General features: G+C 41.0%; 1 protein-coding gene across 4 annotated transcripts in view; it reads right to left on the bottom strand.

Annotated features, from left to right (window-relative positions):
* Window positions 1–17,350, bottom strand: part of ankrd44 (ankyrin repeat domain 44) — a 51,000-nt gene that overhangs the window by 18,171 nt on the left and 15,479 nt on the right. For 3 of the 4 annotated variants that reach the window (XM_047370465.1, XM_047370462.1, XM_047370466.1), the window contains exons 3-12: window positions 12,769–12,847; window positions 12,105–12,175; window positions 8,656–8,856; window positions 8,110–8,197; window positions 5,399–5,541; window positions 3,079–3,291; window positions 2,650–2,728; window positions 2,453–2,567; window positions 2,276–2,358; window positions 200–308 (exon numbers count right to left, since the gene is read on the bottom strand). In XM_047370465.1, the coding sequence (XP_047226421.1) occupies window positions 200–308; window positions 2,276–2,358; window positions 2,453–2,567; window positions 2,650–2,728; window positions 3,079–3,291; window positions 5,399–5,541; window positions 8,110–8,197; window positions 8,656–8,856; window positions 12,105–12,175; window positions 12,769–12,847 (1,181 nt within the window). The remainder of the gene's footprint in view (window positions 1–199; window positions 309–2,275; window positions 2,359–2,452; window positions 2,568–2,649; window positions 2,729–3,078; window positions 3,292–5,398; window positions 5,542–8,109; window positions 8,198–8,655; window positions 8,857–12,104; window positions 12,176–12,768; window positions 12,848–17,350) is intronic. The other variant, XM_047370463.1, reaches the window with a different exon arrangement.

The following is a 17,350-nucleotide window of genomic DNA, read 5'->3' as shown; positions in this document are numbered from 1 at the left end:
TTCATCTGTATTTCATATATAAGATTGTTCACTATCTACTTTATATGATCCAGTCATTCTTCGTTATCCAGATGTTAGTTTTGAACAATAATCGGTGCTCTGGAAGCAGACCAGCTGGGACATACAGGTTTGGACAAACAGAGACTCTACACTAAACATCATGTTAACACTAGCTACGTCTGTAAACAGCAGCACTCACCCTCCAGCAGCAGCTGCATGTAGGCATGTTCTCCCGAGGCTGTCTGGGGTGTCTATCTGGAAGCCTGCGGACAGGACCGAGTCGTTACACATTATGCTAAACCTCCGACCTGACGAGGGCAGCACAGGGAGATGAACGGAGGCCAGACAAGACACACAGCAGCAGCCATCACAGAGAGGAGAAGAGAAGCAGGAGGGTGTGGAGAGAAAGACGGGTGTTAGTGTGACAGGTGGGGAAAGCAAGGCCCAGGTGATCATACAGGTGCAGGAAAACACATGGACAGATAGAAGCTGCATGTAACAAACACAGAGAACCAGACATGTTGCCGTTAGGTCACACATACATTTAGACTGAGAGAAACAAGCAACTTGTCCACAGCGCAAATGCTGCCCTCAGAACTATATTCATCACATTTGGATAATTAAGATTAGAAAGTTGGGACTCTGGTGGAGGGGAGGCGTACGGACAAGAAAATATTATGTTATATTTTGGACGAACACAGGCAAAATTACTTTCTGAGAACTTCTATTCTGCTTTAACTTCAACATTCCAGTCATTCTACAACAAGTTCTGGACAGTTTTAGGTTAGGAACCATCTGTTGCTCTCCTCCACCTGGGGGGAGCAAGCACGGCTGCTTTCTATGATGCAAGTAAATAAAATCCAGTGCAATCAGCTGCCTTCAAAAGGTCACCTAATCAGCACACTGAGGTCACAGTAACTTTGGAAGAGCTGCAGAAATCCGCAGCTCAGATTGGAGAACCTGTGCACAGGATAACTATTCGTCATGCCCTCCACAAATCGGACCATTATGGAGAGGCAGTAAGAACTTAGCCAGTGTGGATTGAAAGTAAAAAGCAGCCCTGTTTCAATTTGCCACAAGTCACATTTCCTACAAGCACTGACACTAACACATTTAACTGAGCGTAACAAATGCAACGCTACCAACCAGCACCAGCAATGCTCAAAACTATAAAAAGCTTCTTGTGTTCGCTTCAGCAATCTATCTGAACCACATGATGAACCATTGCTGTTTGTGCTCCACGCCTCTAGACACAAGTACCACAGCCCTGAAATCATCAGTGTGTGGATCTAGAGCCAGAAAGGTTTGGTGTCTTTTCGTCCCTTCCGATTTCTCTATAACATGGCACTCTTTGCTGTTCCTTAAACCCCCAGTAAGAATAAAACTAAGCATATGGAAAAGAGTTGGTGATCAAAATATTAAATGAGCAAACAAAGATTTTAGGTGGGAATTTATTCAAGGCTGCCCAATTAAGTGGAGGTGGGTTATAGGAGGCTCTTGGAATCAGTCTCAGTGAGGCATCGTCCACAGTGGGACATTGTTGCCTGAATTTAGCCACAGCTGAATAAATGTGGCTGTGCAGGATTTTTTTAACCAAAGCAACAGTGCTAAAACCTTTCTGAAAAACTGCACGTCCATCCATCTATCTATCTATCCATCCATCAACATAACACTTGCAGTGTGGGTGGGGGAGTTGGTGCCCAACTCCAGCAGTCTGTTGTTAGAAATCCAATACTCTGGCAAGGGCAATCAGTCAGATAACTAAATATTGTTAAGAAATATGATTTAACTAAAGTTTTATGAATTTAAAAGTGTTTGGACCGATTTAAAAACCACTTTCACAACTATTAGATTGATCATCAATGAGGATTGCTTCTGTTGTTGCCTTTACATTCTCCTTCATCACACCAAACCCTCTGTACAATCTCCTTCACTACACTGATGAACCTTCTCTGTGGTCTTTATTTCTTACTGTTCCACCAGTCTCCATCTCATTCACACACATATCTTGTAGATAAATATTAAACATTTATTTATGTTTAGGTTCTCTTCCACCTGCAACCTACAGATCACAATGTTGTCTGCAAACATCATAAAACATGCAGACTCTGCCTGACTTCATCTGTAAACCTGGGCTAATTCATACCTCTCAGTCATTTATATCATCTGTTTTTGACTGGGAACTCTGTATGGTTTTAATTCCATCATTTCCTCTGGCCTCCCTAATATAAATTATACAAAAGAGAAGTCTTGTCACGATTTGACAATGAATTACCGGAGGACAGCAGCTTCCTGCAGCAGTCAGAGTGAGCATTCAAGGCTGCCAGGTGGAGAGGAAACATCCCATGGACTCCTCGTCTTTAGAGACAGACAGATAAGGAACAGTATTTTTTACGATTAAATCCCTTTGTGGTCTTTGTGATAATAAGTTCTGGACAAGAGAGAATCATACCTTGTGCAGTCGGCTCCACTTGTGATGAGCGTGTTGATAAGGAGTTCATGACCGTAGCGGGCAGCCACATGAAGTGGGGTGTTCCCATCCTTGTCCACGCTGTCGATCTCTCCACCTGAAACCAAATGTGAATGCATGAAGACTAACGTGCAGCTTTAGGAAACCCAGAGGGAATGATGAGCATAACGAAGGCTAACCGTTTTGGATGAGGGTCTGGGAGCGAGTAAAACGTCCATGAACTGCTGTCATGTGAAGTGGACTTTTTCCGTCTCGACTCTGATGGAAAAAGGAAAAAAAAGGATTCAGCTTGAACTCACTTTTCATGTAAAACTTCCAAACTCGACTTTTCAGTGCTCTCAGTCCTTTATATTTGCTTCAAAATAGAAAATCACATTGACATGGCAAAAATAACAATTTCCATGACAAACAGGGCAGTCTGAAATAAATCTATTATACATGATTTCACCCCTGTTATCTACTGTTCTGTTTATTCCTGCATCATTTTCAACTCCTGCCTCATATACTTCTGGCTCCCTTCTTTTCCACAACCAGACTGAACAAAAACTGACTCCATTCAATAACAAGGTAAGTTTTGACTATCATGCACCCTTAATAAACAGGTTTACCTGCACATTGACATCAGCCCCGTTGTTGACCAGGAACTCCAGACAAAGTGCTCCATGCGTGGAGGCAGCAGCGAAGTGCAGAGGGGTAAAACCTTTGTTGTTGGGTTGGCTGACGTTGGCACCATAATCGATCAGTTCACTGACAACGGCGTCCTGGCCGTTAAAGCAGGCGATGTGGAGCGCCGTGTTCCCAAACGCATTGGCCTCATCTATCTGTCGCCACACAGGAGGAAACATGTGACCATAATGGAAGGTATGCGGGTCAAAACAGAACCCAGCAACTATATTTAAACGTCTTAAATGTTTTCACATTATGTCATGTTGCAACCACAACGTCAGTGTATTTTATGTGACAGACCAACACAAAGTAGTGCATAATTGTGAAGTGAAAGGAAAACTGATTTATGATTTGCTTTACAAATATAAATCTGAAACGTGTGGCATGCATTAAGCCCCTTTACTCTGACACCCCAAAATAATAACCAGTACCACCAATCTTACAACAGTGACTTGTTTAGTAAACAGAGATCTACCAAGACATAGACGTCCACCTAAACTGACAGGCCAGGCAAGGAGTGTAGATCAGAGAAACAGCCAAGAGACCCAAGGTAACTTTGGAGGAGCGGCAGACATCCACAGCTCAGGTGGGAACATCTGAAGACAGAACCACGGTTTTGTCCTCCCTTTACGGCAAAGTAGCAAAACCACCCAAGACCCTTCTTGCAATGTTTGCTAATACATTACAGATATCCATTTCCCTTGTCAAGATACATTACAATACAGGAAATATTCTGGGCATTTCCATTTTTATTTTACAACACATCCTTATATTCCTTCTTTTTCTTCGCCCTCTGGATCTTCATCCTCCTTCATGTCTTACATGTGGAGGACAACTTCACAAAAATTCATAAAAGGAGTGTTAAATTATGGAACAGGTTTTCCCAACTGGTTAAAATCGCTCCTTTATGTAATGTTACAAAACATGTTTGAAGTCTCACTGTGCTGTAATCTGAATCTGTTCTTTTTAGGCATGCGTGTAACATTATTTAATAAAACAACATATTGACATTTATTCTAATTACATAACAAGTACATTATTATTCTTTATGATTATTTTGTTTAATTTAATGTATACATTATATATTGATATCTTGGAATGACAACGCTTTGTGAGTTTGTCCTTAAAAAAGTCATTGTTGAAGTAAACAGTCCTGTTTAACGGGGCCAGGAGTCCTACATGCAGGAGACACAGCAAACATGTGGAAGAAGGTGCTCTGGTTGGATTAGACCAACATTTAACTTTCTTGGCTATGTGTAACATGATATACTCTTACCAGTAAATTCCCAAGAATTATTAATGTCATTTGAAGTGTTTGATTTTCTGTATCATTGTAATGTTTTTCCTCATGGACAGCGCTTTGAGTGCCTTGTTGCTGAAAAGCGCTATATGAACAAACTTGACTTGACTATGGGTACACAGCACATCACCCTGAAAACACCATCCCCACAGGAAAACATGGTGTGACAGCATCATGCTGCGGGGAAGCATTTCCTCTGCCGGGACAGAAAAGCTGAACAGAACTGAGTAAGATGGATGGAGTTACGTATAGGGTTTTCCTGGAAGTAAACCTGTTAGAGGCTGCAAACATGGGACTGGGGGGAATGATTTAGATCAAAGCATATTTATGGGTCAAAATCCAGACCTAAATCCAATTAATCCAGTTGGACTGAGCGTGAGCTGTTTTGTAAAGAAGAATGGGTAAATTTTCCGTCTCTAGATGTGCAGAGCTGGTAGAGACAAACACCAAAAAGACTCGCAGTTAGAACTGCACCAAAATCTGTTTCTACAAAGTGCCGACTTAAAGAGGCCATGTTTTTCAGATTACTTCACAATTATGCACTACTTTGTGTTGGTGAATCACATTAAATTCCAATAAAATCGATTGAAAGTAGCGGTTGTAACTGTGCTCAGTCTGTTTGTATGCGTTTCTTTTCGTTTACTATTAAAGGATGAAGCCTTTCAGATTTTGGTCCCTTGGTCAATGGTTACCAAACAGGAAACGAGTATCAATTCAACAACCACTGTAGACATTTATAACTGGAAGTACATGAAAAAGTTGGACACAAGTGATAGATAAGCTGTAAGAATCTAAAGCTATGGGTTTAAATGAGGTTTTCTGTTTTTTCTGTTTATTGTCAGTGGGTAAAATCTTGTGCATATGAAGTGAAACACAGATTGAGAAACATGCATAACATCTGTGAGAAGCAGCTGTTAAACCAGTCAGACTCTTGGCTCATGTGACTGAGGATCTATCCTTACCTCTACAGCCAGGTTGAGCAGGTGTTTGACCACAGCCAGCTGTCCACTGGAAGCTGCAGTGTGGAGAGGTGTGTATCCCCGTTTGTCCTTACAACTGATCTCTGCACCTTGACTCACAAGCTGACGCACTACGTCCAAATGACCTGCAGGGGGCAGCAGCATATAAACCAAGAGAGAACAGAAATGCTTGCGCATACACCTAGTTTAAAACAGTCAGACCCTGGAACTTTCTCCATGTTTTAACATTAAAGTTCCTTTTAGCTGAGCGTTTGCCCTCTACCTTCTACAACTGACTGTGAAAATATCTACAAGTGGGGTCAAAAACACCGGTTTTTCTTTCCACAAATGTGTTTAAGTTCAACATTTGCTGCAGTTTGCAGCCACAGCCTGCCACGCTCAGATCTAAAATGGAAGCACATGATTGTGGCCGTTTTTCTGATTATCAGAAAAAAATGGCAGAGAAACTTTCATGAAACTTAGTTCGAAAGCTGAATACGCAAAACAAAAAGAACTCAAACCAGGGAAAACAGCATCCGATACAGTATGTTAAGGTCACCTAATATATACAAACAGCCTGCTCTAGACTAGCTTTACACTGCCAGATTAAATATTAAAGCACATAGTAACCAGCTTCAGATATAAGTGAGTCCGGTGTATTTTGGGAACATCTAAGTGCAGTACCATCCACATTTACTGGCACCCCTGACAAATGTATAAAAGCACTTAAATTAAATTAGTCTTTTACTGTAGTATAATCTCCTAAAAAATGAGAACTCTAGTTTTAGTTTTAATAACATTTATTAATTGGGAACAAAAATCTCATGTTCTCATGTTAGTAAATCATTCTTTTAAGAAAATCCACAGTGGTTGAGTTATTGGCACCCCGAACAATCCTATGAAAGTTAGTGTAGCTGAAGCTAAACTTCACGTTTTTAAGTTGATAAGAGTTTCAAGGAATTTCCAATTAATCCACAACGTCCTGATTACCTGTTTAACTAAATACGAAGCCATACAGAAGTCCGTTTCTCTAAGGCCCTTTCCACACAGGGACAAAAACGGTGTTGTGTCAAAAACGATTCAGAAAAACTATGCGTCCACACGAGTCCACGCAGCACCCCTGAAAACACTGTAGAACGTATGTAAGGCCAGGTGGCGCTGTGACAGTTTTTTTGTAGATACACCTGAGCTTGTCTCATTGGGGACGGGGCCTTATTCGTTCTTCAAAATGAGAAAAACAGGAAAAGATGCCAGTTGTTTTAAAACAACCTCAACGGTGGCATCAGAGGATGAATGAGGACCCATATTTATCTTGCTACTAGACACAGCAAGCCGGAGGCTAAGGGTTCATCTTCAAGGCTCACTGTTAGAGAAAAGAGTGGCATCTTGTCACGCCGTTTTCATGACAACCATTAGATGCTACATACATGCCAGTCAACTCTTATGTCCTAAAGTTACCAACACAAACATGACTTTAACTGGAACTGTGTGCCTTGTCTAAATGATACTAAGATTGTGTTTTTGAGCAGCAAACACTCCAGGTGAGGTGGGTGTAAAATAAAAGACGAATGTGTGGAAAATGACCTCATGCCCACCGGTAAGTATGGTGGAGAAGTTGTAATACCGGTGGGCCTTTATCTCTTCTAAACGGCATCAGAGTGTTGTTACAGTGCATGACATTGTAAACTTTTATCTGAATTATATAAACATCTGGTGGCCTCAGCAAGAAAACCGAAGATGGGTCGGTATTGGGTTTTTCAGCACAATAATGATCCAAAGATAGTACTTTTGACTTGACGATTTTGGCCCATGTGACAAAAGCAGATATTAATGTTCACCAGACCCCAAACTTTACCTAAAGGGGCCTGCTCTAATTAGAATGCCCATTAGCTTAAAGACAGAAACTGCTGTGTTTGTCAGCTCCATCAGAGCAGAGGACAGAGATGAGCAGCTCTGATCTGTGGGTGACAGCGGAGCAGGAGAGAGAACTGCAGGTTCAGAGGCCTGTTGCTCAGGAGATCAGGTAACCAAGAAGAGGAAGCGCTTCGATTTCTTGTGACTGTGGAACGTGGTTAGCTTGACTCTGTGTAGTCCTGAATGCAGAGGTTGCGTTCCCCATCTTTATATGCGGCTGGAAAAGAGCGACCCGTCCATAAAATGAAGATACTGCCCTACTCTCGCTCTAGTTTTCCCCATATTATATTTATTGAGTAATAAAGAGTACTTTTAAGATATATGGATGAATTTACTTATTTATTTATTTGGTATTATATTTACAATTTTAAATCTGTGTCACTTTTAACCTTCTGAATCAAGAATATCATCTAGAACCTGTTCTAAGGAGGAAAAGTCAAAAATCTACAAATATAGTATGGAGCAGATAGGAGAGGAATAAAGGGAAAAAGAGAGGAGATAGAGTGTAGTATCAACCAAACAGTAAATATTTTACAAGTTCTACCAGTTACAGAATGCTGTGGGTGGGGCCCATCTGAAATAAACTGGTCCCAGGCCCAAGCAAAGCTGTTGGCTGGCCTGTAAAGTGGTACCAATAACTGTGCCACCAGGGAATTTAATAAAGCAAATATGTTTAAGCTTATATTTTCAAAAACATTTCAGAGCAATATTATGGTTCTCCAATGAAGGTCAATTTAAATGAGGCTTTTTATACATCTCGGAGAGCAATACATGTGTGACCCTGGCTGATTTCGTCTCACCCATGAAAGCAGCCCAATGCAGCGCTCGGCCATCTTTCTTATCGAAGGCGTTGATGTTCGCTCCTTTAGCAAGCAGAAGGTTCACCATCTGACAGAAAGCAAGCAGAGAAGGAGGAATTAGTAGGAACTATGGGGGGTATCCAGAATGTTGGCAGTAGGATCTGTGAGTGGGACGGCCTTTATGCAACAACATGATAAACACATCTCATCTCTTGGCTCACTTGTTGCATAAAACCTGTGGAGGACTTGTTTGTGCTGAAACAGAGAAGTTCTCCATTCAGCTTAGTCCACACATCTCCTGCCTCTCTGAGTCAATTTTAGATCTGGCACATTTCCGAATGATTCTGTCAGAAATGAAGAGGGCTTCAGAATGCACAGCCCACTTAATAACCCTACTGATACAGCTGCACCCGCCCACCTGTTTCCTCGTTTCATTCAACTAGAATAGCACAAAGGACGGTTACATCATAGCCAGTCTCTTTGGAAAACTGGGCTGAACCCAGTGCTGCAGTGAAGACATACAGCATCTGATTCTGCCTGTGGTACCTCTGTATGGCCATTGAGGGCAGCGTGGTGCAGCGCGGTTCGCCCGCCGCGGTCTGACACGTTCACGCTGCTCAGCAGTGGGATGATGACCTCAGCACATCTCAGTGCGTTATTGGCTGCAGCGACGTGTAGGGGCGTCTGCCAGTTCTTGTCCCGGGCGTTCACATCTGCAGAGTGGCGGATCAGAACTCGCACAGCGTCCTAAAGAAAAAGGTCCAAAACTTTTTAAAATTAAGCTCATTCTGCTAGTTCATCACAATAAGCTCACCACAGACAGGAGGAGTACTGCACACAATGATGAGGTAAAAAATACAGGTCCTTCTCAAAAAATTAGCATATTGTGATAAAGTTCATTATTTTCCATAATGTAATGATGAAAATTTAACATTCATATATTTTAGATTCATTGCACACTAACTGAAATATTTCAGGTCTTTTATTGTCTTAGTACGGATGATTTTGGCATACAGCTCATGAAAACCCAAAATTCCTGTCTCACAAAATTAGCATATCATTAAAAGGGTCTCTAAACGAGCTATGAACCTAATCATCTGAATCAACGAGTTAACTCTAAACACCTGCAAAAGATTCCTGAGGCCTTTAAAACTCCCAGCCTGGTTCATCACTCAAAACCCCAATCATGGGTAAGACTGCCAACCTGACTGCTGTCCAGAAGGCCACTATTGACACCCTCAAGCAAGAGGGTAAGACACAGAAAGAAATTTCTGAACGAATAGGCTGTTCCCAGAGTGCTGTATCAAGGCACCTCAGTGGGAAGTCTGTGGGAAGGAAAAAGTGTGGCAGAAAACGCTGCACAACGAGAAGAGGTGACCGGACCCTGAGGAAGATTGTGGAGAAGGGCTGATTCCAGACCTTGGGGGACCTGTGGAAGCAGTGGACTGAGTCTGGAGTAGAAACATCCAGAGCCACCGTGCACAGGCGTGTGCAGGAAATGGGCTACAGGTGCCGCATTCCCCAGACCTGGGCTACAGAGAAGCAGCACTGGACTGTTGCTCAGTGGTCCAAAGTACTTTTTACGGATGAAAGCAAATTCTGCATGTCATTCAGAAATCAAGGTGCCAGAGTCTGGAGGAAGACTGGGGAGAAGGAAATGCCAAAATGCCAGAAGTCCAGTGTCAAGTAGCCACAGTCAGTGATGGTCTGGGGTGCCGTGTCAGCTGCTGGTGTTGGTCCACTGTGTTTTATCAAGGGCAGGGTCAATGCAGCTAGCTATCAGGAGATTTTGGAGCACTTCATGCTTCCATCTGCTGAAAAGCTTTATGGAGATGAAGATTTCATTTTTCAGCACGACCTGGCACCTGCTCACAGTGCCAAAACCACTGGTAAATGGTTTACTGACCGTGGTATTGGTCGGATGAAATATGCTAATTTTGTGAGATAGGAATTTTGGGTTTTCATGAGCTGTATGCCAAAATTATCCGTATTAAGACAATAAAAGACCTGAAATATTTCAGTTAGTGTGCAATGAATCTAAAATATATGAATGTTAAATTTTCATCATGACATTATGGAAAATAATGAACTTTATCACAATATGCTAATATTTTGAGAAGGACCTGTACATATAAATAACCTAAAATAAGAAGGTAAAACAACTTTTACTTTAAGATTTACTTTGAGTGTTTGGAAAACCTTTAAACGTCAGCAGTTAAGTCAGCACAGATTCAGTTAGTGGAAGGATATTGTTAACTAGTAGTTTTGACCCAAATCTATGAAGCTTGGCATTGACTGTGTAGCAGCGAGGCCAGAACTGCTTGTAAGGTGAACACTATAGCAAGGCTGGACAGTGACTTTCATGAACAACTGCTCTTTGATAAATCCCTGTCCTGTTTTTACTTCAGACATCCTGATCTGATCCTACGTGTTGGTCTTCAAGTCTTAGACTAAGATATTCAGACCAGATATTTACATACTCTGTATGAAAAGAAACTAAATCATTTCTTCTTACTGTCTCATGTCAAATCAGTCTAAACTTTTCCTGCATAGGTTGGTAAGCATTACAAAAATGTTTTTTGTATTTAATAAATAATAAGAAGAATAACGAGAGAGAAATTTCTAAGAGAATGTGTTACAATCTTCTTCAGTGTGAGGAGATTATATACACTAGCAATCATACTTTCAGGAAAGAGACAGGTTCTGTGTCCCAGAGATACACATGTTTTGGTGTAATATGACAAATTAAAAACAGAACAAAGCTAAAGACCTGGTGATGATGCTGGCTGTAGCTACTAAGAGGTTGTCATTCTCCACAGTTAAACCAGTCCTGTACCAAGGCGGACTGAAAGGCCTCTCAGAGAGGAAGAAGCAGTTATTCCAAAATTCATTTAACAAAAAGCCAAATTACAGTTTGCAACTGCGCTTGTGGTTTGAGAGTGTTTGCCCATATTGACCATCGTTACGTTTGGAGGAAAAGAAGAAAGCTTGCAAGCCTGAGAGCACCATCCCAACTTACGAGGGTGGCCGCATCATGTTGTGGGGCCGTTTTGCTTATTTACAACTGATCTCTGATCCCTTATATGCGATAAATAGGCCAACACCATAGCAACAGAAACATCCCCATATCATGATGCTTGAACCAGCATCTATCCTCAAACTGTACTAGGGCTTAAATTCAGTATTTGGGGGCCGTCTGACAAACAAAAGCCCTTGGACCTAAAAAGAACAATCTTGCCCTTATCAGTCTACACAGTGTTTCTCCATTTCTCTTTAGACTAGTTGATGTGTTCTTTGTATCTTCTTCAGCATGTCTTTTTCTTAAACAGTGAGACATTGCAGGGGCTTCTTGCCGATAGATTCGCCTTACACAGGCGTCCTCTAATTGTCACAGTATTCACCGTTAACTTCAGACCTTCTTTGATCAGCCTGGAGATGATCATTGGCTGAGTCTTTACCATTCTGGCTATTCTTCAACCCATTCGAAAGGAAGCCTTTTGTTTCCTTCCACTTTTCTCTGGTTTTGCTTCCATTTTAAAGCGCTGGAGATCATTTTACGCAAGCAGAATATCATTATACGTTTTTCTCCTCTCCAATTAACCTAATCAAAGTACGCTGTTCTTCTGAAGGCCATTTTTGTCAAGTTTTCAGAGAGAAATTCCTGTACAACATGTGCCGGCATCAGCCTTATATAAGGGCCACCTGATTGACTCCTCGTTCTTCACAGAATGGATGACCTCAGTGAATGGACTCCACACTGCTATATTATTTTAAACAACCCCTTTCAATCAGTTATTCAATTACACTTTCTCAGGAGCATGAATACAATAAATGTTGGTTCTGTTGGTTTTCTATGACTCTACTACACCCACTGGTAAATTAGATGCCATATGATTTCTACCAAAAACAGTGATTGATCTGGTTAGTCTAGTTGGACTGCTGTTATTTTGTGCACAACTGTACGTATCAGTAAGTGTTTGTACGTGTACGCTCACCTCGCTGCGGGACGCCACGGCGCGATGCAGGGGGGTAAGCCACATGTTATCTTTGGCATTGACTCTGGACCCTGCAACATGGAAACATTATGTGAACATGGTGCCGCTGGTGTGTATGTTCAAGCATCAATATGGCTATCAGATGGCAGAGCACACTGCAGAAATTATATCAGTTATAACAAGACACTTAGTAGATGAGCTAAAGTACAACAATTTAGTTTTGTTTTAGTTTTCCCTTTTAATGTTTTCCAACATTAAAACTATGCAAATCATTTTCAAGTAAAAAAGGAAGTTTGGAAAAACCTTTTTCAAAAAATCCTGTCATTAAATGTGGAAATTCTGAAAATACTTGCAGATTAAAGTCAACAGTTTGAATTGTTGTGATATCCTGCCCTGATCATGTCCACCTGAAGCTAAACTGTTAAACACTAACTGCTTTGGTGAAGAACACATCAATAACTACAGGATGCAGACAGGTTGTTGGAGCCTTTATATTCTGTATAGTTCCTCAGAACCATTTATAGATTGTCTTAATTTCAGGTTAATGTATAAGTAAAAAGTATAAAGTTGTCAAAGTACTTGAAACAAAGACACTTGCAGAATATAATGAAGGACATAAAAATTGTAGACATCTGAAGGACGAAGATCAGAGTAGATTTCTAACCAGAGAGGATGAGGAGTTCGATGATCTCTGCATCTCTCAGGAATGCTGCAGCATGCAGTGGGGTGCGTTTCTCTGCATCCTGCAAGAAATCCAGGAAAAATCATGATGCAACAGGCCCCTGAAAAACCACCCCAATCTCTAACACAGAGGTTTTATGAGAAGAAATCTTTGAGATGTCTAAATTCAGACTGCATTTTACCTCGAGACCAAAAGAATCTGAAGGCCAATCTTTGACCTATAACCCAATCACATCACTCCAGTTTTAATCGTATTATACCAGCCAAGAGCAGGGCAAAATACAAATCCCAATCATATTTGGTAGGATATTATATTTCATGTGCCATGTATGCAAATTCTTCATGCCAGTCCTATTTTTAGCCTGTTGGGTAGACCTTCACTTCCCTCGATGCCCACAGTTGATGTTTATTTTTAGAGGCCAGGATGCTACAGCTCACGAAGAATGGTGGGACATAGTGATGAAGGTAGAAATGTGGGTTAACCACAATCAATATCATCATCATAATATTGAGCAATAGTAGCACAGCTGCCATATCCCAGCCAGTACAGTGAGGTACTACTTCAGCTCAGATCTCAATAACACTGGATATTTGAGAACAAAATGTTCTTTGGGGGATTTAAGATTTTATTATATAACGCAGCCTCTGCTTCTGCTGTGTAGTAAAGGGCTATTTCACACTTGTTGTTTGGACAGGAGTATCCTAAATTAAAAACCGATTGTTTAAATCACAGTCTGTGGTCTTTATTACCCTGAGTGAAAACATTTGTTTTGTCATTGGTTGGCTCTGGTGATCAGCACGTCCAATATAAAAAAAAACCTTATCAATCAAATGCAACAAACCAAAGATTCATTTTCAGTCTATAGCTGCATCAGCCAATAGTGTGTACCTGCATGCCTTTTTTAGCTTAATAAAGACAAGGAAAAGCCTGGAACACATCCTTAATGGAGGTGATCTTGTAATTTTATCATGTTCTGTGGATTCAACCTGCATAGTAGATGTTTTGTCTTATGTGTTTTACTCCTCCGGAAAAAAACATGAAATCATAATGGCTCAAAATCAGAATCAGGAGATCAGACGTAACAAGACATCGGTATCGGCCAGGAGAAGCCTGGTCGGTCTATCTCTTTTATAAAGCCAGGTTAGCACTGAAAAAACACACGCTCATTAACTTTTAGTAACAGTCCTAATATATGGAAAGTAAGTCAATGCACCAACAGAACTTACTATATACAAGTTGTTTGTGATGCTGGTTATACAATGTTCATCTCTAGTTATCCTTACACTGGTTTGTGCAGCTTTGATTTGCACAAACATTTCTAAATTTGACTTGAGTGTTGGTGCTGTAAATATATAGTAAAGTTCCCAACACACGGACTGTTGTTTTAAACAGTCTTTCTGTAGTGAACCGGCATCTGTTTGCAGAAGTAACAAGCTAAATGCTGGGATCTGTGCAGAGAAACTGTCTCCCTGCACTGTTAACCTACGCAGAAACTAAGAACACAACAGAGGAACAATCAAGAATTCACTGAAAGACATTTCAGGGGACATGGAGTCTTTGGCTTGGGCAAAACAAAATGAACCAACTGAGAAAAAGGTCGAGCCTGAACCCTGGTTTAGCACTGGACCTACTTTGGTAGACAACCCCTATCTGGACCTGTCACAGTCTGACCCACTGGGTCTGATAAGAGATCTTTCCACACACAGAACCTCTGTGCGTATTAACTTGCAGTGTGGTAAAAAGTGAAGTTGGGGTTCATTAAAACATCTCTACGTCAGAAGGAAGTAGGAGTAGAGTGTTCCTGTAAACACCAATTTGCCCTGTTTACATTCATGTTACTTACTAAAACATGCTGTGTGTACTCAAGCACCACATATGGATCTTATGGACCATTTCGTATGGATTTTAAATCAAGAGCAGATTAAATGGAGTTAAATGAGACAAAAAGCTGTCATATTACAGATGACGAGCTGAAGGATCAGGGATTTCTGTTGATCTTCTCAGGTCATCTGACCGATGGACTATTGGACGTTCTGAGAGCGGCCACAAAAACAAAACTGAAGCTGAAAGTGACAGCAGCCCGAAGGACAACCCACATCCGCTGCAGCTCAGCCACACATGTCGTCTATCTACAGCCAGATCAGAGCACTTGTAAATAAATACATGCTCTGAACCATGACTTCACCGACCCCTGACCTGCAGCCTTCCTTTTCACTCAGGAAGTGGGGGCGGATCAAGGAGAAGATGTAGGCCTCTATGCAGTCTTTAAAAAAAAATGAAATCGATTTAAATTAGATTTATTTTGATTGATGCCACTTTCATAAAAAGCATTCATGTTCCAGTTTGAAGGTTTGTGTGTTTAGCAGATGTTGAAATCTGTTAGAAACTTTACAAATAATCTAAAAGTAAGATGTCTGTTGAGACCATCATAAATATGATCTGTACACTGCAACAAGTTTGCATCATTTTTTTTATATTTCAGCCTTCAGTCTTCTTTGGTACGACTCCATCAAATTCCTACATCTTGACCTCTAAATAATTCACTACCCCAACTTACAAATGTGCTCCGCATCTATTCACTTGTAAGAAAGTTAAGTAAGTAAAGTAAAAGTTTATTTAATAGCACCTTTCACAGACAAGGGAGGGTCACAAAGTGCTTTATAGAAAGTATTCATAACAATACACTGAGATTATACAACCCAGTCAATGTTGTGGTTAAAATGCTCGGAGAAACAAGTGGGTGTTAAGTTTGCTCTTGAATGAGCAAAGTCAAGGGAACGGGAGATCATTCCAGAGCCTCGGCGCAACGGTCTGGAAGGAGCGATCTCCTCGGGACTTAAAACGGGTATGAGGGACCATGAGAAGATTGTGAAGACATCTCTTGTCCACAGCCATCTTCAGGTGAGCCTACAGATTTTCAGTCAGATATAGTTCAGGACTCTGAATGGGCCATTCTAAAACTTTTATTTTCCTTGTTTATTTGAGTTCATGCTTGGACCTACTGTGATCCTAAAAAAATTTAATTCTCTTCATTTCCAGCTTTCTAACAGAAACGTCAAGGTTTCTGCTCTAAATTGTTTGGCTTTTAAGAAATGGTCATAACTTCATTCAATTCAAAGATACTTTATTAATCCCAAAGGGAAATTAAATGTTGTTATAGCTCATGTTATGCAGGTTTCTTCAAAGAGCCATTGTAGATGCTGATGGCTGTGGGCAGGAAGGATCTCCTGTAGCAGTCTGTCTTACAGCAGATCTGAAGAAGCCTCTGACTGAACAACAGTCTGATGAAGAGGATGATCAGGGTTCTACATAATGTTCTTCATTTTATGAAGCATCCTTCTTTGCACAATGATGTCTGTTGTCCAGGTGAACACTGAGGTATTTATACTCCTCCACCATCTCCACTTCTTCTCCAATGATGGAAATAGTGTTTGACCTATTCTTGTTTCTCTTAAAATCTACAATCATCTCCTTTGTTTGATTCTTATTTAAGATGAGGTGATTGTTTCCACACCATGCCACAAAGCAGTCCACCAGCTCCCTGTACTCAGCTTCTTGTCCATCTTTGAACCACCCCACGACTGCAGAATCATCTAATGCCCCTTTTTCACTGGCTAGTTTTAGCCGGCGCGGATCTGCACCACTCGGTTTCGCTGTACTCGTTACAGTAACAGTTGTGTTTCCACTGACCCGCAAATGCCTGAAGGTATGGTGGCTGAAGCCCCGCCTCCAGCCATGAGTGTAGAGCGCTGTGCTGCTATAAACGTAACATGTGACATTGTCACCTTAAAGTAATCTGCGTGAAATGATAAAAAATAAATAGAAAATAAAAACATTAAATAAACTAAATACTAATAAGGTTTGCATTAATATTATATGCAAGAATGCCTTATGTTTCTTATGTCTAAACTGATCCACCAAGATAATTATCTGGATCACAGCGTAGCCAGAACTTATAAAATAAGGCTCAGGGGTTCTGATGTTAGGGGGGGTGTGGCAGGAGAAGCAGAGGAAAGACATCACTGTCTGGATGGTGAAACTCCAAAGTTTGCCTGAAGAAGTTACAATTTTGGGCTTTATGACGAGGTTTTTGTCTCAGCCATGGCAATAACGAAGACAAGGACTTTAAAGTGCAAAACTGCAGACCTTTGACCCCAAAAGCGCAAAACCGCGGACTTATGACCTTTGAAGTTAGTTTTAGGTTGGATATTGCATATTCATGCTCCGCAGATTCAGCGGGCTCGTCCTCCTGTTTGGTCCAATGCAGGCAGTCTGATTACGGGCAGTTGCTCTCTGCCTGCTCCCTCCTTCTGCAAACGTTGGTTCACTAAATGACCGTCCATAAATGTCCGAACCAAACACGCTGTTTCATGGTGGTATTGTTTTGTGGGTTTTAAATACATCGCTCTGCCTGCATGTAATTCAGAAGGCTGATTTGTCCTTTTTTTTCTTTTGTCAGCCTTCAGGCATGGTTTATGATGTGTAAATGGTAAAATTACATGTATGACCTGCTCCAGCCATTATGGTCCTTAATATTGTTGTAGTTGCTCTTGGGTTTTATTAA

The sequence above is a fragment of the Girardinichthys multiradiatus genome, chromosome 7, assembly GCF_021462225.1.
Source record: "Girardinichthys multiradiatus isolate DD_20200921_A chromosome 7, DD_fGirMul_XY1, whole genome shotgun sequence".
NCBI lineage: Eukaryota > Metazoa > Chordata > Actinopteri > Cyprinodontiformes > Goodeidae > Girardinichthys > Girardinichthys multiradiatus.
This window is presented reverse-complemented; position numbering and strand designations above follow the sequence as displayed.